Source organism: Camelus ferus, chromosome 10 (assembly GCF_009834535.1).
Source record: "Camelus ferus isolate YT-003-E chromosome 10, BCGSAC_Cfer_1.0, whole genome shotgun sequence".
In the NCBI taxonomy this organism is placed as follows: domain Eukaryota; kingdom Metazoa; phylum Chordata; class Mammalia; order Artiodactyla; family Camelidae; genus Camelus; species Camelus ferus.
The window spans coordinates 55,431,330-55,457,595 of record NC_045705.1 but is presented as its reverse complement, the minus strand read 5'-3'; the positions used below and the strand labels follow the sequence as shown (position 1 = coordinate 55,457,595).

The window sequence follows — 26,266 nt, the reverse complement described above, 5'->3', positions numbered from 1 at the left end:
GGGAAAGCACCAAAAGCACAGAGGACCATTTTTCACAGAGTCAGGAATATCGGTGTGCTGTGAGTAGGAAACAGCAAATAGCAGCAGGAGAGAACACTGTCCCTCCCATCTTGATCTGTCAGAATCCTAATCATGCTTCAGGTCTAGGAGCCCTGTCTTTTCCTCTTAGATTTCTCCTGAGACTAGATTAGAGACACAGGTGCTCCTATGACAACAAGTATAACTCTAAGATCTTGTAATGACATAAGGACAGGTCCTTGAAAAGATTCTTGTTAGCATGTGCAATCTGTGTTTCCCTACTTCTTTCAAAACAAACGTTTTGACAAATCTAATCTGTCCTCACTTGGTGTCACTTTATGATGCAGAATTTCCATGTGACAATATTTCCTACAGACGATGACCTAAAAATCACCAAATTTATTAATGGAAGGTAGAATGAATATTTCCTCTAATGGAACACAGGAGAAAATTCACTTAGTGGCACTCAATGGCTTTCTACGGCATTAATTTTTGTAAGCACAGCAAAATCGCTGTCAGTCTGGGTATTGAGCACATAAAATGTGGTAGTATGTTTTAACATGTTATCTCCTTCAATTTTCTCTTCAATATGATTTTCTGATCAAAAAAGCCTCAAAGAGAGTAAGTGAATTAACAAAAATCAGTTCTATAATCTAGTTTCTGTCTTACAAATTGGTGGAATTTCCGCCACAATAGTTGACAATGTTTCTATGAAAAATCAGATACACCTTTTGGTATTCCTAGTAATTCAGGGTTATTAGGAAGGTGTTTAATGGAAACCAATTTTTTTAACTTGGGAAACTTGGTCACAGATTATTTTCATTCTACTAAGTAGAAAACTTACATAAATTTTTGGTGCTTTGGAGCCTACTAGCTAAATGCTTATCTGTTGTTGCAATCTCCTAAGAATTCTTACTTTACTTACCTGTTGAGCAAAGACTACAATATCTCAAAGTTTTTTCCTTCCTTCTTCCAACCCCTCTCCTGGAGAGGACAGAAAATATGTCCTTAAGGGAGGGGTAGGAAAAGGAATCTGACTTCTTCACTGCCTATTGTTTCCCAAGCACCACAGAGTTAACTCATATCTCTCTGGGTTCCTTCAACATCAGTGAAGTACCCATTACCTGATAATGACAAGATTCTTTATGATCTAGCTCCTGGCCAAATATCTAGCTTATTACTTGCCCCTTCCACACCAGCAAATTTTTTAGAGTTGATTGTTTTGATTTTTACACTTTTACTTGTTGATTCCTCTCTCTGGAATTCCTTTTACAAATGTGTCTCCTTTACAACTTGACTTCTTTCAAAATAGATATCAAACACCTTCTCTCCAACATAGTGTTTCCTTATAATCACCAATTCTTCCTCTCAATACCCACCAACAACAATGCACACCCACATTAACAGTCAAGTGCTAATTTGGGATCTTGCATGTACTTCTATTTTAGTTCTTGTTTTATGTTTATCATGATTATTTGTATGCATCTTCTCTGTCCATTAAACTCTGAAATCCTTAAATGAGCAAAACTGTCTTCTCCACATTATGGATGCTTGATACATATATATAAGAAAGTAAGAGATTAATGAAAGAATGAGATACCATTTATTCATCCCAAATATTCAGTCAAACTGAAAATGAGGCTTAGACATAAGCACAGAATTGGGGATTAATTAATTTTGCTCTTGGGTGAGAAATAAATTTGACATGTGGTGAGAAATATCAAGTATAAATTTGCACTTGTATTGGTTTCCACAAGAACTCAACTGACATGGATTCCATTGTGAAATATATACAAAAATGTAAACCAAAATGTCAGCAAGAACAGATGAGAAAACAATAAACATTGGCGATGTCAACGTATTATTGAATGATAAATATTACTGGAAAAACTAGCAAAACTAAGTCAAAGTCTATCAGGGCCTTTAGTTTGATATAATAGTGTGAAACTGGTTTGTTTGTTTTGTTATTTGTTTTATTTTTTGCTACAGACAGCAGATAATCTCAGAGGACAATGTTTAAATGTAAGACAGAAAAATTGGTAAAAGAATAAAATAAATGATTCATTATCATTCATGGATTTACCATCCTAAGCAAAGTTACCTGCTTTCCAATTATTACTGGAAGTTTATTCTGAGTAGAAATTTTAAAAGAATTTTGATAAATGCATATAAACCATTATTTAAAAAAGAGAAAATAAGGCAATTAAAAAGTAAGAAGACCAAATCAAAAATTGTACTGTTTAGTGAGACCCCCCCCCCAATCTCCATTGAGGGAGAAATGATTTAATATTTCTAAAATTCTTAGAACAGTGCCTTAGTACCAAATTATAACGATCAGCTATTAACCAAGAATAAGAATTTTGAAAGTCCTTTTACCTTTTGGGTCATTGGTATGGTCATCAAAAGACTCTAAGATCTCATCCATAGGGAGATGTATATATTTATTAACAAATGAGGTATCTAACAAAAATATCCTTAGACTAGATGAAATAGAATTATGTTTGATTATAAATTTATGAGGGTTTAAAAATTTTTTTTGAATCAGTGTCTGTGATGACAATTTGAATTGTTCAGTAAAAATTTGTTGAAGCGATAGATGAATTAATCAATTAATAAACAACAAATAAACAAAAGATCTACTCCCTGTCACTCAGAAAAGTTGGTTATTTGATCATTAAAATGCCCTCCAGAATTTTAAAACACAAAAAGGAGAAAAAGTAACCATAAACTATATTTTATTTTCTCTTTGTCTTACTCTAGGAAAAATCACATAACGTTTAAGCCTAATTGATTATGCTAATGCTGAGTAAAACAGACCTGGACCCACCCTCATTTATTCTGAATGGAGTTCCAGGACTGGAAGACATACATGTCTGGATTTCCCTCCCATTCTGCTCCATGTATGCTGTGGCTGTGGTAGGGAACTGTGGACTCCTCTACCTCGTTTGCTATGAGGACGCCCTGCACAAGCCCATGTACTACTTCTTGGCCATGCTTTCTCTCACTGACCTTGTCATGTGCTCTAGTACAATCCCTAAAGCTCTCTGCATCTTCTGGTTTCACCTCAAGGAAATCAGCTTTGTAGAATGCCTGGTTCAGATGTTCTTCATTCACACCTTCACAGGGACGGAGTCTGGGGTGCTCATGCTGATGGCCCTGGACCGCTATGTGGCCATCTGCTACCCTCTGTGCTACTCAACTATCCTCATCAATCCTGTCATTGCAAAGGCTGGTCTCTCCACCTTTCTCAGAGGGGTGCTGCTCATCACTCCCTTCACTTTCCTTACCAAGCGTCTGCCCTACTGCAGAGGCAATGTAATTCCCCACACCTACTGCGACCACATGTCTGTAGCCAAGTTGTCCTGTGGAAATATCAAGGTCAATGCCATTTGTGGTCTGATGGTTGCCCTTCTGATTGGGGGCTTTGACATCCTGTGCATCACGATCTCCTACACCATGATCCTCCGGGCAGTGGTCAGCCTCTCTTCAGCAGAGGCTCGGCAGAAGGCCTTCAGCACCTGCACTGCCCACATCTGTGCTATTGTTTTTTCCTACAGTCCAGCTTTCTTCTCCTTCTTTTCCCACCGCTTTGGGAGCCACACAATCCCTCCCTCTTGCCACATCATTATGGCCAATATTTACCTGCTCTTGCCTCCCACTATGAATCCTGTTGTCTATGGGGTGAAAACCAAGCAGATACGAGACTGTGTCATAAGGATCCTTTCAAGTCCTAAGGACACCAAATCCCACAGCATATGAGTGGACATTCCCAAGAGAGAGAAGATAAAGATTACTTTCAGTTGCTATTTAGGCAGGAGCTGATAACGTCTTCCTGCAACTGCTGTTCTGGTCACTAAAATGGAGTTTGTTTCTAGCAGTGCATTTCCAAATGCATGCCCCGTCATGAGAACCTCAGTGTCACCTGCACGTCCATCAACCTTTCTATGAATTTCTCTTCTTCTCATTGCTGTGAAGGATTAGTCTACTAATTAACCCAAGTTTACTTGAACAAATCAGATTCTTTTTCATAAAAAAGGTGAATAAAGTGAAAGCAGATGATTCTAAATATTGATTTTAATCTCCAGATAGAGAGCCAGTTGTGACTTTTCCCTGGAAAACATGTGATCTATATTTTTAATCACTACCAAATACCTCTTTTTATTCCCAATGACTTCTTCCTAAAGGAAAAGCTAGAAAGTATCCTATGAAGTCATTAATATGATGAATTTTAAGTTTCTGGGCACTTTATGATAATGTTATTATTTGTCTGAATATGTCTCTCCTAACTAGGCCACACGCACTACTTCACTACTGACTAATTTGATATCCAGTTTCCTTTAAAGGAGCATTTGAAAGCACACAATCTGGAGGGTGAGACACATAAGTCTCTTAACTAAAAGTAAAAAACACTATGACTTTTATTACAACAACCTGAGAGGGAATCAAAATCAGCTTGTTTCAACCTATCTCCAATTGGGAATCTAATAAAATTAAATCTCTCTTTCTGATAGTTAAGATTATTTTAAATTAATAAACCCATGAAAGAATGAAGGAAATGGTATTTTTCACTAGTGTCTCCTGAACTAAGCCAATTATATGTAAGGAATTTAGAGTAAATTGAATTTTTACTCATCTCTTGGTCCAACTGAAAAAAATACACATTGTTTCTCCCAAGTTTAGTTAATTATACCCATCAAATTGCATTTAATTATTTAATTACTTCCTCTTTACTATCTTGTAAAGTCCTACAAAACAATCCCACCCCTTAAACTGTAATTTACCCTCCATGTGCTGTCCCTTTCTCTCTGCTTACCTCAAAATTTCTAGAACAAGTTGTCTACCTTCTCTCCCTTTACTTTCTCAACTTGAAATCACTCTTGCCCTAGTTTGTCTTTCTGTCATCCCATTCATTACCCGAAATTGCTTTTGTCAGTTTCAGTAATAACTCCCATTGCAGCAAATTAAGTAGGCTTCTTTCTAGCTTCATCTAACACTACCTCAGGAATAAGGGATGCAATTCTGAAAAAAAAAAAAAAAAAAAAGAAGAAGAAATGCAATTTTGCAATCCCAATATCTTGAAATAGTGCCAGTTTTTTTTTTCACTTCAGATTAATCTATTTATTTAATGATTTTCTTCACTCTTGTTTAGCAGAAAGGCATACAAATGGCTACCAGATATATAAGAAGATGCTCAAAATCATGAATCATCATAAAAACACAAACACTACAATGAGATATCATCTCACATCCTGTTAGGATAGCAATGATAAAAGCAAACAAACTTTTGCTGCTGAGGATATGGAGAAATTGCTACTCTTGTGCATTGTTAGAAAATGGACAAAAAATGAACATTTCATGGTAAGAACATATAAATGGCAAATATGCACATAAAATACGTTCAACATCATTATCTATACACAAATACAAATGAAAATAAAAATAGAATTTCACTACACAACCATGAGAATGGATAAAATGAAATATAATAACAACATGAAATTCTGGCAAGGGTATGTAGAAACTGAATCAATAATACATTAGTGGTGGGAATGTAAAATGGTTCAGCCACTCTGGAAAATATTTTGAAAATTTTCTTAAAATCACAAATCTGGAACTATTACAACTTAGCAGTTACAATCCTGGATATTTATCCCAGAACAATGAATACTTATATTTACACAAAAATCATAGAACAGTGAATGACATCAAAAAAATTGCAAAGTAGGAATATTAAAAAGTTTGTCCCTAATAAAAGGAATGGAGAAACTGGAAAATGTCTTGTTAGAATCAGCTTTCTCATAATTCTTAATTTTAACTGAAAGCTTGCACAAATTAGGGGAATGCTTAATCAAGAAAAAATAGCTAAATTTCAGTAAGAGATAACTGGCATTATTTTAAAATTGTGGTAAAAGTCACATAACAGAATTTACCCTTTTGATCATTTTTAATGTATAATTCAGTAGGTTCACAAAGCTGTGCAACCATCACCACTATCTAACTTCAGAACATTTTAATCATTACTACCCTTCAAAAAAAGCTCATACATTTTAAGCAGTCACCATTTTTCTCTAGCCTCTTGCAATCAAAAATTTTCTTTTGTTCTATGGATTTGTCTCTTAATTTTTTATACGTATGAAATACTACAGATTGTACTGTTTGTCTCTGGCTTCTCTGACCTTACACAAAGTTTTCAAGTTTCATTTATGTTGTAGTGTGTATCAGTATTTCATTTCTCTTTATCACCAAATAATACAAGCATATGTATGTTGGAGATATTGCAGATTTGGTTTCAGATCAAATATGGTAATAAAGCGAATCACACGACTTTGGGGGTCTAATGCCAGATCGATCAGTTTGAACTTTTTGGTAAACTCTACAGCATTTTATCTAAAGGGTGCACAAGGGGAAGGCCCTGTGGGAGGTGGGAGAGACTGTTGATCACAAGGGCTGTTGAAGGAGTCACATCAGGAACTTACAGCTACTCGTGACTCTGCGGGCTGTTATCTGCAGGCATGTGATTGTAAGGGAGTGCTAAGTGTCAGTGAGGCCCCCATGGGTCAAACCAGTGGATGCAGAGGCAGCAATACCATGAGGTAGCTTAGATAAACTCCAACACACACCCAGACACACCCAAAAATAATGTTTAATCTAGGAATCCTGTAGCAGTCAACTTGACACACAAATACCACAATGATTTATATCCATAAAATGGATAGTTATTTACTAACACAAAGAAATAAAGGATCTATACATGCAACAACATTGAGGAACTTTGAAACATCCTATGTGAAAAAATGGTACATATTTTGTGCTTCCATTTATATGAAATGTCTAGAATAGGTAAATTCATAGAACAGAATACAAATTAGTGTTTGTCATGGGCTGAGAGGAAGAGACAACAGAAAGCGATGCTTAATGAGTACAGGCCTTCCCTTTTATGTAATGGGGATGTTCCGGAATTAGGCAGAAGCAATGATTACACAGTATTGTGAATGTACTAAAAAGCACTGAATCACACACTTTAAAATTGTTAAAACATAAAAAATAATGCTGTGTGAGTCTCATCTTAAAAAAATAAAAGGTGGAAAAAATTGAGCTAAAAATGTTCTACGTATGTATATTTAATGTACCATTTCATGTATAATAATTTAAAAAACCCCTTGGATGTCCAAGAAAATATCAGTCTTTATATTTTAATGTCGTCCAAGCTTTTTGTCAAAAACATATATGGCTGATGTACATTAAGGAATGTGATAGACTGGTAGAGAGATATTTAACAGAAAAGAACTATATCACGTTATCTCCATATTACAGAATCTAATGGTGCTTTTTATCTCTTCCCAAAGTCATTTTTACTTTTACAAATTCATCAAAATATAGGACATTATTTTTATTATTTAATTGAAGGAATATAAACTTAGAACCATTCGCTGTGTTTCATTATTGCTACTATTGTAATCATCATTATTACTATCGTAATGTTTAGGCATCTGATTATTCCTCAGTTAATCAGTACGCATGACAAGTCTGAGCCTTTGATGAAGTTTTAAAATGCCATAATACTCACCATCAACTTCAGTTAAAAGTAAACTTCTTGAAACCCAAGGCATATGTTATCTGATTTTGCACAATTCCCAGCATGATTTGAGAAGTACTAAGTCCTCAATGATGTTATTTAGAGAGATTTAAAAAAATAAACAAATGAAAAACTAGATGGATGTGTGAATCATTGAAACATGCACTACTTAAGTGCTTTCAACATGTGTCCCACAAGGCCTTCCTTAGAAAGAAACAATACTTTGCAACAAATACTAAAATCATTCACTTTTATTAAAATTCATTTGTGTTCATTTTAATTCCTCTCCGTTGAATACACACTCCCACAAGCACACACATAGATACAAATACATGGAATCGTTCCCTTATTTAAGTATCACCACACAGCAGGAAGAGTGGAAGGCGTCTCCTCTTCGCCCTCCTCCCATCGTGGTTAACTTGCTTGCTACACAAGCACCTGTGTCACTAATGTTCTGAAATATTCCCCTTGAGACATACAGCGCACATTTTTCTTAAATACCAGTTCAGTATTACAGATATCAAGGGATTTAGAAGTTGAGGACTATGCATGTACAAATATTGTAGAACCGAGACATTTTTGGAGCAAGATCTTGAACACCTGGACCAGATCACATTCAGCTCATTGCTCTGCTATCCAGGCCTAAGGTATTAAAGGAAGTAAAAGGTGGAATTAGTGACAGATTTTTTTTTATGCAGTAAGATATAGCAGATAGAGATTCTGAATGCATATGAATTGTTTATGGTATTTTCAGAAATACAGACTTGAGTCCTTTAACCATGCTTGAAGGCAGAAATGTTGTGGGAGGCTGTAAAATGGAAAATTAGGAAGTTTCTCCAATTCTCAGATTCCCATCATGATTATGAATATCTACATTATTTCCCTAACAAAAGTAATCTTTAGTTTAGCATTTGTATAAGTCAGGTATGAGTCATCCTTGTGATAAGAAGAAACAGGGCAATAGGTAGGTAATACTCCTCAACCTTGGTCAGAACACTCTTCCTTTTTACCTGCCGTCCCCTTGTTCTCAAAGGAGAGTCCAATTTTTCTTAGTTCATTTCTAGAGAGACTTAGTTTTGACTGTATTTCATCCATTTTAGATAGCAACACTTGCCTGGAGGAGCCCACTGTCATAAGGAGAGAAAAACGTGGGTTTTAAAGATTGAGAAATACTAGTGAAAAAACACACTTACTGTCTACAGGATTTGGGAAACAGATACTCATGTGCTAACGTTACTATTCCATTATATCTATCCACATTCATGGCATAATGTTAGTTAATTTTCCTTGCAAGAAAATAAATTATGATGTATTGAAATCATTTTAAATTTGCTTTGGAAAATGTCTTATTTATTTTGTGGTTAATACTATATTACCTTGGCATACACATGGCTCTCTGACAGTGTTGCAACTGTGTTGACAATGGTATTTAATTATTATGTAACAAGAAAGTTTTGGTTATTAAAAAATATATCTATAAAAAGAAAACAGAAGAGATATAAACAGCGTATCTTTCTGATATTTAGGAAAGATATTCTTCAGAATACAGCAAAGGTAAATCAGTAATATATTGTGGACACCTAATACTTTTCCTGATTTCTCTATTATGGACACCTAATACTTTTCCTGATTTCTCTATTGTTCAAATGTATTAAGAAAGAGAAATGAGTAGTGTTACCATTTTCTTCAACAATTTATGACAATTTAGTATACACTAGACAAATATTTATCAAAAGCCAATTTCAAGGTCTATTTTATTTCAATGGTAATTTTATATATATGCATAAATATACACACATATATACATATCTGATTTTATAGCATTTTTATTGCTTTTAATAACATCTGTGAAAGTAATCTGAAAATGTAATCTTGTATTCAAAGATAGTATACTTTTACAAGCCTGACAGAAAAAAAGTTGATGGTAATTTTGGTACTTGTGGAAACACAAATCATATTATAAATCTATAGTATTCTTTATTTCCAAAGTAAAAATTGTTAAGGCTTTTGTTAGCCTTGTGATGAATAGTTTAAAGCAACACCAATGACACTAAAATGAGAATTTGAAGATCAGCTAATAAGCTGCGATATGATTTAAGAAATTGCCAAATTTTTAAAACTGCAAATGTGAACAAAGTAAGCAAGAGAATTTATTTCAGTATTTCCTAATGTTTTGGTTGTGGAGAATCTTTGCCAAACTGTTAAAATGGAGTAGTTTGGTAGAGCCAGCAAGCCTTCTTTTGTTTATCAAAAGTGATCTTGATCCAGTGTTTTCTTGCTTTTATTTCTGCATTGTCTGAAATTAGTATTTCCTCTCAATTTTTTGGATGTGTTTCTGTTATTTTGGTGGTTTTTGTTTACCATAAAAACCTTTGTGCCTACTTTGAGTATTATCTTCTTTCTGATAAAATATACGTATTTTTTTAAAAATCACTTTAAGATCAATTTGTTCTATAGATTACATAATTGATCTTTTTCCAAACCAATATATTTATTTTGCCTACCACACTATTTTTCTGCTTTCTTGAGGTTTATTTTGTTTTCTCTATTTTATAGTGGGCTTTTTTTTTTTTTTTTTTTGCCAGGTATAATTTCTGGCGTTTCATGAGATAGACATTATGATTTAGTTCCTTCTGGTGACTCTTTTATGTTTTCCAAGTAATAATGTTCAGACTATAGTGTTTAGTTTAATAATGCTTAAAGTCAAGTATAAAAAGTGTAATTCATTCATTTGTTCACTCACTTAAAAATATTTATTGACATCTAATATATACTGATTTCTATACACAGCAGGTATAAAATAAAACCTGTCTTAATATTAAGGGTTTTATTAAATTGTGGATGATTTGAGAATTTAATTAAATTTTCATAATATCATAATGTTAAACTAGTGGAAAAAATAATTTCATCAATAAATTCTTTCCTGACTATAAGCTTGATATTTTGCTGATTATATTATACTGAGTCTTTTTAGAGGCTGGCACTCTAAACTGTCCAAGAGAGTTGAATCTTCCTGAAAAATATTGTGCCAGAGGCTATTCTGGTTGAGGGAGGGGGAGTTCAAAAAAGGAGAGAAGATTGCAAATTCACAAAGCTAAAAATAGCTGTATGATTTGAGTAGAAAAAGCAACGGCAACAAGAGAGAACTCTGCCTATTTTGGTTTGCTGGAAATTTAAGTATGCCTCAGATCTAAGAGCAATTGTTCATTTCTCTTAGAAACTTTTCCTCAAAATTTAGTTAGTTGTCATTTCTATCTTCTGGAGTTAAAAAAACTAGGGAACAATTTGGTATCTCTGATATATCTTCCATTTTTAACAATATTACTTCCCTTTTATGGTGACTGGAAGTTTATTCTGGGAAGATACTTTAACGAGTCCTATGAATGCACATATATCAGGTGTGACAAAGGCCAAAGATGAAACATCATTAAATATGTGAAAGTTGAGTCCAATATTCATATTTAAGTGTGAGATCCTCAATATCCTTCTGCTACTTAACTCCAAGATCACTGGCAGCCTGTCACATAAGCCGCCAGGATGTAGATTAATGGATTTTTTTTTCCTGGAAAAATTGAAAATCCCTGAGGAAAAACAAAAAAAAAAACTATGAACCTGATGACTAAGAATGTTTTCAATGAAACAGAGGTTCCTACTTGAGCACTCAAAGTAAATGCTATCAATTGATCAGACTCACTCATCACTGGAGTTTAGAATCAGAAACTTTCTATAGCCTCTTTCTTAAGTGTAAATTAATAGTCAGGATTACCATACATTTGAGGGACACCTCCAAAGTAAAAGACAACAAAAAATTATAAAAATAAAAATTGAGACTTAGACAATATGGAAATAATTAATATGAAGCACATATATGTATATATACTCATGTATAACATAAATGTATATTATGCATGAATATAAGTGTTGCCGGTTCACAAAATTCAGAGAAAATAAGATCTTGTACATTTGTAATGTTAGACAACAACAACAAAATGCCAAGATATTTGGAAGATACAGTTGAGGAACTTTCTAGAAAATGGACTCCAAAAATAAATTGATACAACATAAGAAAATTTTTAAACAAGAAGAAAAGATATAAAATTCTAGAACTGTGTCTGGTATATAGTAAACATGAGTAAGAACACTTAATTAAGAATAAGAGCAGTATTAACTACATCCTAACCATACCTGTTGTGTCTTTGGTGAGGCAATCAATGAGCTTTTCCTTAAGATAACTCCCAAAGGGAGATATGTATAGTAATTGACATTTAAATAAGATATTATAAAAAAGTTAATCAGAAAGATCATAACATAGTCACACTTGATTAAAATTTATGAGATTTATCTATTTTGAGATTTTTATTTATATTTTATAAGGATTTTTTCCTTTTGCTTAAAATAATGTAGACACAATGTCTGTGATAGTGCTTGGCATGTAGTAGATGATAAATTTATATATTTGTTGAATGAGTTGATAAATCAATGAATTAACAAAGAATACATACTTGGTTTAAACTATGTTAAAATAAGTATTTCCTGGCATTAAAATTTTAGTTCTTTGATTTAAAATGCAATATTTCACAGAGAGAAGAGAAAGAGAAAGAGAGGGGAACCACAACTGAGATTTTTTTTTTCTATTTTTTCAAATCTAGGAAGGTCATAAAACAAAGCAAAACAAAAATAAAACTAAAACTCTGCTATCCTCTCAATGATTATACCAGCCTGATCATGATAATGCTGAATGAAACAGACCTGACACCAGCTTCATTCATTCTTAATGGTATCCCAGGGCTGGAGGACATGCACATGTGGATGTCCCTCCCATTCTGCTCCATGTATGCTGTGGCTGTGGTAGGGAACTGTGGACTCCTCTACCTCATTCGCTATGAGGATTCCTTGCACAGGTCCAGGTACTACTTCTTGGCCATGCTTTCTCTCACTGACCTTGTCATGTGCTCTAGTACAATCCCTAAAGCTCTCTGCATCTTCTGGTTTCACCTCAAGGAAATCAGCTTTGTAGAATGCCTGGTTCAGATGTTCTTCATTCACACCTTCACAGGGATGGAGTCTGGGGTGCTCATGCTGATGGCCCTGGACCGCTATGTGGCCATCTGCTACCCTCTGCGCTACTCAACTATCCTCACCAATCCTGTCATTGGAAAGATTGGGCTTGCCACTTTCCTGAGAGCAGTATTGCTAATCATTCCCTTGATTTTCTTCACCAAGCGTCTACCCTACTGCAGAGGCAATATAATACATCATACCTACTGTGACCAGCTATCTGTAGCCAAGTTATCCTGTGGAAATATCAAGCTCAATGTTATCTATGGTCTGATGGCTGCCTTTTTGATTGGGGGCTTTGACATCCTGTGCATCACGATCTCCTACACCATGATCCTCCGGGCAGTGGTCAGCCTCTCTTCAGCAGAGGCTCGGCAGAAGGCCTTCAGCACCTGCACTGCCCACATTTGTGCCATAGTTTTCTCCTACAGCCCAGCCTTCTTCTGTTTCTTTTTTAATCGCTTTGGGAGCCACACAATCCCTCCCTCTTGCCACAATCATTGTGGCCAATATTTACCTGCTCCTGCCTCCCACTATGAACCCCATTGTCTATGGGGTGAAAACCAAGCAGATACGAGATTGTGTCATAAGGATCCTTTCAGGTTCTAAGGATACAAAATTCCACAGCACTTGAAAGTGATATTTTCAGGGAAGTAATGAAACAGAAGGGGAAAAAAATAAAGTGATATTTCTATTGGCTCTTTGGTCAGAGTCTAAAGGTGTCTTTTTAAGAGTACCAGTTTGGTCATGACAAGGGAAAGTGCTGAGTGGGTCATTAAATGTCTTCAGAATGCCCAGATCACTGACATGCCATCCTCCACTTGTCACAGACATGCACTATGAATTGTCCACCTCCTCACCTCTGTGGAGGACTCATCTCATCATTAACCCAATTTCCTGTGAACAAAACATAATGGAAAGCTGCGTAATTATCAAGAGAAATGAATAATTAAGAAAGAGATATCTGCTGCCAGATACCAGCTTGTCTTGTTTTCAAATAGTATTTGAGATTTTCAGTTGAAAACGTCAACATAACTCTCTCAACATTGATAGCCCACTATACAGAAAACCTGCAAGAATATAGATAAACCCAATGACACTTCAATAGACAGAATCTAATCCCCATTTATAAAACAATTTTCACAATACCAGGACATACATTCTTTTTCAAGTGTACATGGAACATACACCTGTAACAAGACCTATCCTGAGCCATAAAAGAAACCTAAACATTTCAAAAGAATTTAAAGCATATACTGTGTATTTTCCAACTACAACAGAATCAGACAAAAAATCAAAAATAATTTTTTTAAAAAGGAAAATTTACAAACACTTGGAAACTCAGCAAGACACTTCTAAATAATCCATTAGTCAAAGAAAAAGTCTTAAGGGAAATTAAAAAATACACTGACTAAGTAAAAATAAAATTCAATGTATCAAAATTTCTGGGAGCACATTAAAGCATCGTTGAAAGAATAATTTAAAGCCCTCAATACATACATGACAAAAGAGGAAAAATCTCCAAGCAATAACCTAACCTCCTAACTGAAGAATCTAGAAAAAGAAAGACACTATGACTCCAAGGCAAGGGGAAGAAAGAAAATGATAAAAATTAGAGTATAATCAATGACACTGAAAACAGAAAAATGAAGAGGAAATCAATTAAGCATAGATCTTGTTATTTGAAAAGAGCATTAAAATTGGCAAACATATAGAAATATTGACAAGGAAAAAAAGAGAAGAAACACATTGGCAATGCCAATAATGAAAAGGGTATCATATTGGACTCTGAAAACATAAAAGGGTAATAAAGGAATACTACAAACAACCTTAAACAAATAAATTTGGCAACTTAGATGAAATGAACCAATTCCTCCAAAAACAAAATACCACTGGTTACTCAATATGAAAGATGTAATTTGAAAAGCCCTGTTACTAGTAAGGAAATTGAATTTTTACTTTTAAAAAGTATTCTCCATAGCCTGATATTTTCATTGGAGAATTCTACCAAACATTTAAAGAAGAATTAACACCAATCCTATGCAATGTCTGCAAGAAAAATAGGACAGAATGGAACACTTCACAATTCTTTTTATAAAATTAGTGCTATTCTGATACCAAAACTAGATAAAGACAGAACAACAGCAACAACAAAAATCTACAAAACAACATTTCTCTGAATATAGATTCAAAAATTCCTATAAAAATATAACAAAATTCAAAAATATATAAAAATTACATACCATTATTAAATCATTAGTCAAGTGGGTTTTATTCTCAGGGTACAAGGCTGCTTCAGTATTCAGTAATCAACTATATTAACAGGCTAAATAATAATCACCAGGCTATTATATCAATTGATAAGGAAAAAGGATTTGACAAAATTCAAACTATTCTTTTTTATTACTGTGGTGAAAAAGGCAACAAAAAATTATCATTTAAATAATTTTTAAATTTACAGGACAGTAGTATTAACTATATGTACATTGATGCCTAGCAGATCCCTATAACTTTTATCTTGCAACACCAACACTATATGTCCATTGAACCGCTCCCTCTTTCTTCTTCCTTCCCATCCCTAGCAACCACCATTCTACTTTCTGTTTCTAAGAGTTTGACTACTTAAAAATTTTTAAGTGTGGTAAATACACACAACATAAAATTTATCATATTAACCATTTTAAGAGTACATTTCAGTACAGTTGAATGTATTTACATTGTTGTACAACAAAAATCTAGAACTCATTCATCTTAAAAAGATGGAACTATACCCAGTGAACAAAAATTCTCTATTCCCCCCTCCTCTCATTACCAAACTAGAATTCTACTTTTTGTTTCTATGAGTTTGACTATTTTAGATTTCTCATATAAATGGAATTATGCAATGTGTCTTTTTGTTACTGGTTTATTTCACACAGCATAATTTCCTCAAGGTTCATCCACGTTGTGACATATGACAGGATTTCTTTCTTGTTTTAAAGCTTAATAACATTAGTAGAATGATTTGCCAAAATATAGGAAGAACCTATATGTCCTTCAGCTGCTGAATAAATGAACAAAATGAAGTATATCCATAAGATGGATTATTAGTCAGTCATGAAAAAGAATGAAGTACTGGTACATGCTGCAACATACATGTATTTTGAAAACATTATGCTAAGGAAAAAATCTAGACACAAAGTATATATATTATATAATTCCATTTATATGAAATCTCTAGAATAGGTAAATTCATAGAAATATAAAGCAAATTAGTGATTGCAGGGGGCTGAGGAATGGGGCAATCATAAGTGACTGTTTAATGTTTAGGGGATTTCTTTTTGAGGTAGTGGAAATGTTCTAGAATTATGTAGGAATAATGTTTGCACTGCATTGTGAATGTACAAAAAGCTACTCAATTGTACATTTTTAAATGGTTAAAATGGTTAATTTTATGTCACGTGAATTTAACTTCAATTTTTTTAAAAAAGACAATGATTTTCAAAAATTAGGCTAAAATATTTGTTACATGCATATTTATTGTTTCATTCCCTTTAAAATAAACTTCACATAAAAACAGGAAAATGGTGAACAAATTGTTAAATACATATGATGAACTTTTATTCAATCATAATAATACTGAATAATCCTTGTTAGAATGAGCTGATTATATAAAGCCAAGTTTATGTTAATATGATTAAGGGTTTTGTCAAAACATATGTATAGATATAGATATATGAAATGTATCATAAGTTACTTCTACATTATACAATTTAAGAATGCTATCTCTTTACAAACTTGTTTTTTAAATTAGTCGAAATAGGCATAGCTTTTATTATTTGAAGGAATATAAAGTTAGAACCATTATTGTGTTTTATTATTGTTAATATCACCATCATCGTTATTATATCAAGCTTTAGGCATCTAATTATCCTTAACTTACTGTGCATGCATAACAAACTTGAACTTTTGCTGTCTTTCTAAAATGCCATAATATTAATTATCCACTTCGGTTGAAAGTAAACTTTTCGAAACCCAGTACCCACATTATCTGATTTTGCATAATTCCCAGCATGATTTGGGGAGTAGTAGTTCTTCAGTGATGTTATTTAGAATGACAAAAAATAAACAAATGAAAGAAAAAAATATATGGATGTGTGAATGAGTGGAACACTCTACTTAAGTGTTTTCAATTTGTGTCCCACAAGGCCTTCCTTAGAAACAATACTCTGCAAAGTCATTCTTTTTTACTTAAAAAGTTTGTATTTATTCTCATCCCTCTCCCATTTATGCATGCTCTCTCACACACAAACATATAGACGCACACATACGGAATTATTCACTTATTTATGTGGCATCATATAGGTAGTAAGAACAGAAAGCTTCCACTGGTTTTCACCTTCCCAGAGGGGTGAGATTAATTCCCACAAGAGCATCTGTGTATCTAATATTCTGAAACATCCCCTTGAGATATATAACACATATTTGTGTCTTTAAATGTTCAATTCCATAGTACAGATCACAAAGGATTAAGAAGTTGAGGACTGTGCATGTACATGTATTGTAGAATTGTGATTTTTTTTTTGACCAAAATCCTGAACACTTGGAGCGGATTGCATTCAGCTTACTGCTTTCCTCACCAGAAACCCAGGTATTAAAGGACATACAAAAGTGGAGTACACACAGGAATTGTTTTTACTCTGTAAGCAGTAAAAACTGTGGAGAGTTTTGGATGTATATGCAGAGTATTAGATTCTCACAACTTGAGGTTTGATTCCACCTACCCATTTGAAGGCAGAAATGTAAAAAATTTAGTTTTCCTAAAAATGTGTATTTCACCACTTCTCAGATTGCAGTTCAGTGTAACTTTCCATTATGACTATGAATATCTAGTTATTTTACTAAGCCAGTAGAAATCTTTGGTTCTGTTGGAGTGTAAGTCAGGTAGAAGTCACCCCCATGACAAGAAGAAATGAGGGCCAGCCAGCTGGAGAACAGTTCTTCATCCTGGTCACAGTACTCTTGTTTCTTACCTGTCCTCCTGTTCTTCTCAAAATGAGGATCTAATTTACTTGCTTCAGCTCTAGAGGTACCTATTTGTGACTGTATTTCATCCATTTTAGAGAGCAACACCTACTCGGAGAAACCCATTGTCATGTTGAGAATAAGAGTTATAAAGTTGAGGACAGCATAGTAAGGAAGCAAACTTAGTATTTGTGGAGCTTGGGAATGAGAATAGATGGCAGACTATTTAAAATTGTAACTGATATGTGACGATATTCGTGTATTGATGTTACCATTTATCAATTCATGTATATTGATATACCTGCCCACTCACAGCATAAAATGAATCAATTTTTTTTTGCAGAAAATTTAAGTATCAAAATTAATTTAAATATAATTTGGAAAAAGTCTAATTTAATTTGTGGTTAATACTTTATTATTTAGTGCAAGCTTGAATCTTTAAGAGTTTTGCAAATTTATTGAAAATAGAACCTTAACTTCTCATGTAACAATAAAGACTGTTTCATTAATCGAGACTAGAATTATAAAACGGAAACACAAAGGACATAAATGGGATATTTATCTCATATTTAAGAATTATATTCTCAAGAATAGAGCACAAGTAATTTCAGAGTATTTCTTATTCTCAATTTATGGGCATCTATGCTTTTCCTTTTTTTCTCTATTTGCTTCTATTGCCTGGATACATAGAATTGAGTTGATTGTTTAAATGTATTGAGAGGAATAAATGAGTAGTGATCTTATTTTTCAACAACTTGTGACAATTTGATATATACTGGCCAAATATTTATTGAAAATACATTTCAAAGTCTAATTTTTCCACAGTAACATATATATGGTGTATGCATGTGTTTTTATACATGTATATGCATATGTACATATATATGTGAACTGTTACAGTTCTGTTGCTTTTAATAATGTCTGTAAAAATAATTTTAACTTGTTATCCTTTAGTGCAAATACACAGAGATAAAAACAGATATGCAGGTAGAAAACTGAATAAGAATCAGTTTGCTTTCTCTGATTTATCCACTATTCTAAGCAATATGATTTATCCTTGTATGATGACTAGAATTTTATAGTTGGAAGAAACTTTATTAAGTCCTATGAATGTGTATATATCAAGTGTAACCAAGGCCATGGATAAAGTATTGTTAAGTATGTAAGGGTTGAATCAAATATTCATATTTAAGTGTGAGAGCCCCACATTTCTCACCTCTAAGAACACTAGCAACCAGCCATAATTTCCTCTGGTTTGTAAACTGGTAGATCCTTTTCTGGAAAAATTGGAAGTCCCCCAGAAAACACTTATAAAACTGATAACTAAGGACATCTACAGTGAAGCAAAGAGGCTACTCCAAGAGCCCTCAAAGTAAATGCTATCAGTCAATGAGACTCGCTCATCACCAGCAGATTCAAGTTTCCTTTCTAAAGACTCTATTAATTGTGAAATAATATTCAAAAGTTACCAGATGGTTGAGAGACACTTCCAAAATAAAAGATAAAAAGTAAAGCAAGCTATAAAAATAAATTGTTAAAATTTAGAAGTTAAGAAAATAATATTCAGGAAACAAAATATTATGTATATAAATGCATTTATAAATGTATAGTATATTCACAATAAATGAGAGAAAATAAAATCTTCAAAATTTATAATATTAGAAAACAAAAAATACTAGATATTAGAAAGACATAATTGAAGAACTTTTCTAGAAAGTGGATCAGTTAAATAGATGCAACTTAAAAAAGAAGGTTTTTTCCTGCTTCTTAATAAATTAAAGTATATTATTTATTTTCTTTGGGTCTTAAAATTAAAAATACTTTTTGAGTCTCAAATATGTTTTAAGTTGATTTACCCATCATTTAGTTGACAAATACCTAACAAAACTGCACTCTTTGATTACTAAATACCATGGTTTGAAAATATTCTCGAGTTTGTAGCTCTGTAGTTAAACTCAGAAAATACTGCCTTAGGTGATTTGCCCTTGTTTTTCTTAGTACATTAAGATCATGAATATAGCTATTTTTGAAGGTTTTTTAAACTCTCAAAGGAAATACTACTTCTCCCTCAAGTTTTGCTATAAGATTTTAGGATCACTTCAGCATTCTTTGCTTAAAAAAATTTTTAAGGGGCAAAAAAACAGAATACATTTGGAAGAACCAATATCTGAGTAAAAGGAGTTGTAGAAAAATAACAAGAAAAAACTTTGAAAGAAATTATCAAAAGTTGATTTTAAAATGTCCCAAAAGCAAAGATTATAGATTTCCAGTCTCAAAAAGCTTACTGTATTCACAATGACATACACAGGCACACATACACATTTAGTATGACCATTAAATTGCAAAGCAGAAAAATTCTTAAATATTCTTAAATAGTTCAGAGCCAAAAAACATACAACGAAGAAATGCAAAGGGAAAATAGCTCATATACAAAGGATCAAGAATCAGAATGGTCCTCTTAATATCAACACTGGAATCTAGGAGATAATAGAGAAATGCCTTAAAAGTTCTGAGGGAAAGTAAGAGTTAACCTAGAATTTTTGATCCTGCAAAATGATAAAAAGAATAAACCATATTCAGACATTGATACTCTCAAAAACATATTTTCCATGCAGTCAGAAATATAGAAAGAAGAAATATTAGATCCACAAATAGTGTTGTAACACAAACGGTAGATGAAGAGGAATTTCTGGATGAGAATTATGTATCAAACCTAGAAAACAGTTGTGTTTCAGAGACTTCCCAGAAACTGACAGATGGTGTGGGAAGGACTAGCATTAATAGATTGTGTTTAACTGTGAAGAAATAACAATAAAAATGTTTTTCAATTCTAAAAATTGGTTAAAATTTTTTGACATATCTACATCAATACTAAGGAAATTATCATCAAAAGGAAAAATATTAAATGAGGAAGAAAATATAATTGTCATATCATGTGACTTAGCAAGCAGTAAGATAACATAAATTAAACACTAATCAGTCATTCAGAAACAACTTTAAAGGGAAAAGGAAGAAAAAGCAAGCAGACAAATTATTTAGAAATTCAAAGGTCAATCAATGTTAGTGGAGAGCTGAAATATGAAAGGTGAACTTCAACAGTCAAAATGATGGAGCTGGATATTTTTTATTTGCATCATTATCCAATGGGACTATTTCTTTCTAACACACAGTTCTCTGTCAAAATTTAGAAAAAATAAATTACAAAGAAGTGGACAGAAAAGGCTCAGTTTTGGTATTGAATGCACAGCAACCCAGACATGAAGAAGCCTCCTCTACACAGTGCCTCCATTTACTCAATTATTAAAGTGCAGGTTAATGAAAAATACTTCTGGAGCTTGTAGTGAGGATTAATGAGTTAGTATTTGTAAAATTCATAGAACAGTATTTAGTATAGCAGAAATATGACCCATTAAAGGTAATAACAACTATAAAACATCCTTATCTTGTTTGTTAAGTCATTGGAGAGGTGATCTACAAACTTTGTCTTAAGAAAACACTCAAAGGGAGATGTGTATAGCAATTAACATTTAAATAAAACATTCAAACAAAAATCTCATTAAGAAGATCACAATATAATTACCTTTTATTATAAAGTTATGAGAGTTTAATGTATGTCATTTTGTTTCAAAATGATGAGGAAACAACATACATTATAGAACTTGGGACATAGTAAGTGCTAAATGTGAGTTTTTTGAATGAATTCATACATTAATGAACTAACAAAAAATACATACTCGGTTTTAACTTTTTAAGTAAGCATCCTGTCAAATATGTTTGGTTATTTGATATTAAAGTGCCTATTTGACAGAGAGAGAAAAACAGAGAGTGTGAGAGAGAGCACAACTAAAATTTTTCTTTTTTATTTTTCTCTAGTCCTGGAGAACCAGAAAACAAAAACTCACAAAAGTCCTATAAGTTGCTCAGTGATTATACCAGCCTGGTCATAATGATGCTGAACCAAACAGACCTGACACCAGCTTCATTCATTCTTAATGGGATCCCAGGGCTGGAGGACATGCACATGTGGATGTCCCTCCCATTCTGCTCCATGTATGCTGTGGCTGTGGTAGGGAACTGTGGACTCCTCTACCTCATTCGCTATGAGGATTCCTTGCACAGGTCCAGGTACTACTTTTGGCCATGCTTTCTCTCACTGACCTTGTCATGTGCTCTAGTACAATCCCTAAAGCTCTCTGCATCTTCTGGTTTCACCTCAAGGAAATCAGCTTTGAAGAATGCCTGTTCCAGATGTTCTTCATCTATACCTTCACAGGCATGGAATCTGGAGTACTCATGCTTATGGCCTTGGACCGCTATGTGGCTATCTGTTATCCTCTGCGCTACTCAACTATCCTCACCAATCCTGTCATTGCAAAGGCTGGGCTTGCCACTTTCTTGAGAGGTGTGTTGCTTGTCATTCCCTTGACTTTCATTATTAAGCAACTACCTTATTGTAGAGGCAATATAATACACCATACCTACTGCGACCACTTGTCTGTAGCCAAGTTGTCTGTGGAAATATCAAGATCAATGTTATCTATGGTCTGATGGTTGCCCTTCTGGTTGGGGGCTTTGACATCTTGTGCATCACAATCTCCTACACCATGATCCTCTGGGCAGTGGTCAGCCTCTTCTCAGCAGAAGCTTGGCGGAAGGCCTTCAGCACCTGCACTGCCCACATTTGTGCCATAGTTTTCTCCTATAGCCCAGCCTTCTTCTGTTTCTTTTCCCACCGCTTTGGGGGTCACTTGATTCCTCCATCTTGCCACATCATTGTGGCCAATATTTATCTGCTCCTGCCTCCCACTATGAACCCCATTGTCCATGGGGTGAAAACCAAGCAGATACAAGATTGTGTCATAAAGATCTTTTCAGGTTCTAAGGATACTAAATCCCATAGTATATGAAAAGGATATTTGTCAGAGAAGGGAAGAGACGTGAAGAAGAAAGAGAAGGAACAAGGAGCATGAAGGGATGCCAGGGGAGGAAATAGAAGGAAAGGGATATTTCTATTGGAGGTGTAGTCAGAGTCAAATAATGCCTTTCTGAGAGCACTATTTTGGCCTTGACATGGGTTGGTGTTGAATGCTGCAATCCCAGTAAGTGTCTTCAGAATCTCAACATAAGTGTCACGTTCACAACCCTTTATAAGAGTTTTTCATCTCCTCACCTTGTGAAGGTCTGGTTTCATTATTAACCAATGTTTCCATGAATAAAAACATAATAGGGTGCCAATATAATTGAGGGAAATAAAATCAGCTGCAATGAATGCCTAATGGAAGGAGATAATCTACAACCAGATTCCAGTGTGACCTATGTCCAACTAGCGACTGGAATTTCCAGTGTGAAAGATATTGTCACATTCCTTTGCAAAATAAATGCTATATTTTTCTCATCATTACCTAAATTCCTCTATTTCCTCAATGTTGTCTTCCTTATGGAAAAACTATGAAATATCCATAAGGCCCTTAGTTTAATGAGGTCACAGTCTCTGGATTTTTAATTTGGAAATAAGTTACTCACCTGACCACATCTCTCCCTGTGTCTCAAATAAACTGCTTCCCTACAGACAAGTAGGATATGCAGTTCTTTTCAAGATGACCTTGAAATGACATAACCTTTTAGGACAGAAAAATCTGTTAACCAAATTAAGAAACATATGATAAATATTATTTTTGTCTTCTTTCCATTTGAGAATGAAACTCAAGAAATGAAATCTACATTCTCCTAAATTTTAAGGTTTTTACAAATTAATAATTAGGGAATAGACCAAAGAAAATAGTAATTTCACATTAATACTATAGAAATAATACAAATTAAATTGAATATAGAGAAATTCAAATATTTACTCTAATCCCTCCCTATACAACTAATAAGAATACACATTTCTTCCCCCAATTCAATTTACGTGTACTCACTAAGTTTTACGTAATTATGCCATTTCCCTCTTCTACTCCCATTTTTAAGTCATACCAAGAAAACCACCCCTTCCCTCAAATTATGATTAATATCTGTGAAATTAATTATCAACTTTTCTCTTCTCACTTTAAGAGCAAGTCTTCCACAACAAATTGTCAACATTCACTTTCCCTCTCTCTGGAAACAAAACCACTCTCCCTGTAGCTCATCTTTCCTACCCATTGTCGACTGAAATAAATGCACAGCCTAAAAGTCGAGAGTTATGTTTTATTTGGTGGACATATCTGAGGACTTGAACCCCTTTGAGCCTGGGATGACAGCCTCTCAGTTGGCTCTGAGGGACTGCTCCGAAGAGGTAGGGGAGGAGCTAGGACACGTAAGAGCTTTACAACAAAGACCAGGTAGTTGGAACAATAAAAGATTACTTGTTGTCTAAGGAAAACCGGGCATCTCAAGTTAAAGAATTTAGCGCTTTTCTATGTATGGGAGGAAGCAAACATTTGGGCTCATTGAATTCATTCCTTTGACAAGCACCCAGCTATCTAGGGCCAGTATCTTGTCCTTTATTATTCTGAGTCCTCTCAGAGTGCACCATTGTGAGCAGTTTCAGAGGCCAGGCTGCAGGCTTGTCTTCACTGGGGGGTGGCAGCAGCGCCTGAGGACTTGATGGTTTCAGCTTTCTTTGTTTACTGATAGGTTTGCAGTTTTTTCATTCACACCATCAACTGGAATTACTTTTAGTAACTTCATCATTGCCTTCCACCTTAAATTGAATAGGTTACTCTCCATTCTCATCCAACATCACCTCTCAGAAATATTTAATGTAATTCATTTATCCCTGCTCTCTTGAAATACATTTTTTTGACTGTAGAAGCATTAAAATTTCATGTTTTCCCCACTTTCCACAATCAACAGTGTAATGGGCTGACATTGGGTATCTTTGACTTGTTCTTGATGTGAATAGGATCGGGTCTGACACTCCCTGTTGAATATGATACAAGGCGGGCTTTTCTGTATATATCTTTTATTAAGTCAGGTTTTTTTTCCTTTTCCTTTTTTAAATTGTTTTTACTGTAATAGATATAGAACCGTATGAAAAAGACATATATAAAAAAGTGTGCTTCTCTGAATTGTGTATGTCTGTCTAAGTGGGTTAAGGGTAGGACTGAGCTGACTGAGTGAACTCACCCTAAAAACTCTTCCTAGGGTTACGCAGAGAGAATCAGCTACTCGGCGGCCTATCAGAGAGCCAAGCACATAGTCTTCCCTCGCTTTGAGTGACAGAGTTCAGACGACCCAGGCCAAGTACAACATGATGCAGGAATTCCAAGTCTATTTTCAGGTGGTTTATAATTCACTTTAATATTATTTGATATCTAGAGCTCACCAAACCAATTATTTTTGGAGGCCCTTCCTTTTTCAAAATTGGACAACTCCTAGAGACACAAATTGAGAGGAAATCCCTCTGCAATTTCTGTATATACAAAACTTTAAAATATACATATAAGGAGAAAGAGATTTTATATTCTGCTTTTCCTTCAAAAAAAAAAGCAAAAAGCATTCTTTAAAAAGAAAACTATTCTAAAACATAGACTTTAAGCACATTTATGCCTGTTTTAATAAAAGTAAGTTAGCTCTATGGAACTCAAATTAGAATGTTAGCTAAATGACAAGATGTTAATACTTGTCCCTAACTACAACATCCTCCTGGGTTTGATTATGTCAGGCTGACATGGGTTTTAAAACTTTAAGGAACTGGCTTTTTTCCCACCACAGCAGGCCCCTGAGATTATCTCCACTGGTCATAAGATCTTAGAATTCATCTGCAACAGCTGTAAGCCAGCTCTGAGTATACTGAAATTCAACTATACTCAAGACAAGTTGAGTACAGTACCTCCTACTTAAGACGAATTGAGTACAGTACCCCCACAGTAAGTACATAATTGGGGCCAGAGCTAATCTTTTAATCTTCTGCAGAGATTTGGGGTTGCCTGGTAGAAGAGATGGACTGCATAATAATTTCCCAATGTCTCCATAGAAATCATGAAGTGCACTTTGTGTGAAATTAACCTAAATATTGGAAAATGTATTGACTTTGATATGTCACAATATTAGAATTTTCCATAATCACTATGCTCTAATATATATTAAAAGTAAAGTATATTAGTACCAGTATTCTTTAGAATAATATTCATTGTTTTGTTAATTTTATTAGATACTTTGTATATTTATAATTCTCCACAAAATCTTCCAAGCCCTAGTTTTAGCTGGCTGTGTCAGAAGTCATCATTTTCCAGCCCCACTTAGTTTCTATAGATGTTTGTGCACGTATTTTTCTTAGCTTTCTCACTCCAAAGCAATCTCACGGTATCAGGCCTGAGTGGCTACTGTCCTGACTGAGGAAACAGACATCTAGAACCTTATTCAAACTGACCAAATAAATATTAATTCTCCTCCTATATTGCAAGGATTTTAACTAAGCATTTTAATAGAATTGAATTTGTAATCCAACCCCAGGAGCTAGAAACAAATCATCTTATTTTATAGAACAGAGAATCCTAGAGGCTAAGGTAGTTTTTCAAGTTCATGGGGCCACAGAGAGCTGTGTTTTCATCCAAAATATTTGAGTTTTTGCTGAACTCTAAGAATAACACATTCAAGTGTGTGGTTTCAATGGGAAACTTACAGTAA

The 26,266-nt window shown here is 34.1% G+C and overlaps 3 protein-coding genes across 3 annotated transcripts; all 3 read left to right on the top strand.

Moving 5' to 3' along the window:
* Nucleotides 1-2,811: 2,811 nt before the first annotated feature.
* On the top strand, nt 2,812-3,777 carry LOC102508132 (olfactory receptor 52N4). Its single transcript, XM_006185636.2, has one exon. It carries the CDS (start codon nt 2,812-2,814, stop codon nt 3,775-3,777), a length of 966 nt encoding a protein of 321 aa, XP_006185698.2.
* An 8,491-nt stretch (nt 3,778-12,268) lies between these two features.
* LOC102515176 (olfactory receptor 52N4) lies at nt 12,269-13,371 on the top strand. Its single transcript, XM_032489186.1, is given in 2 exon segments — nt 12,269-13,147; nt 13,149-13,371. Coding segments are annotated over 2 exon segments (966 nt in total). The 5' UTR covers nt 12,269-12,319; the 3' UTR covers nt 13,287-13,371.
* Nucleotides 13,372-20,913: 7,542 nt separating this feature from the next.
* Nucleotides 20,914-22,563, top strand: LOC102515436 (olfactory receptor 52N4). Its single transcript, XM_006185663.2, is given in 4 exon segments — nt 20,914-20,996; nt 21,530-21,789; nt 21,792-22,163; nt 22,166-22,563. Coding segments are annotated over 4 exon segments (1,113 nt in total).
* Nucleotides 22,564-26,266: the final 3,703 nt, after the last annotated feature.

Excerpts from the sequence above, each read along its gene's own strand:
- LOC102508132 (XM_006185636.2), top strand. The coding sequence starts at position 2,812 with ATGCTAATGCTGAGTAAAACAGACCTGGACCCACCCTCATTTATTCTG.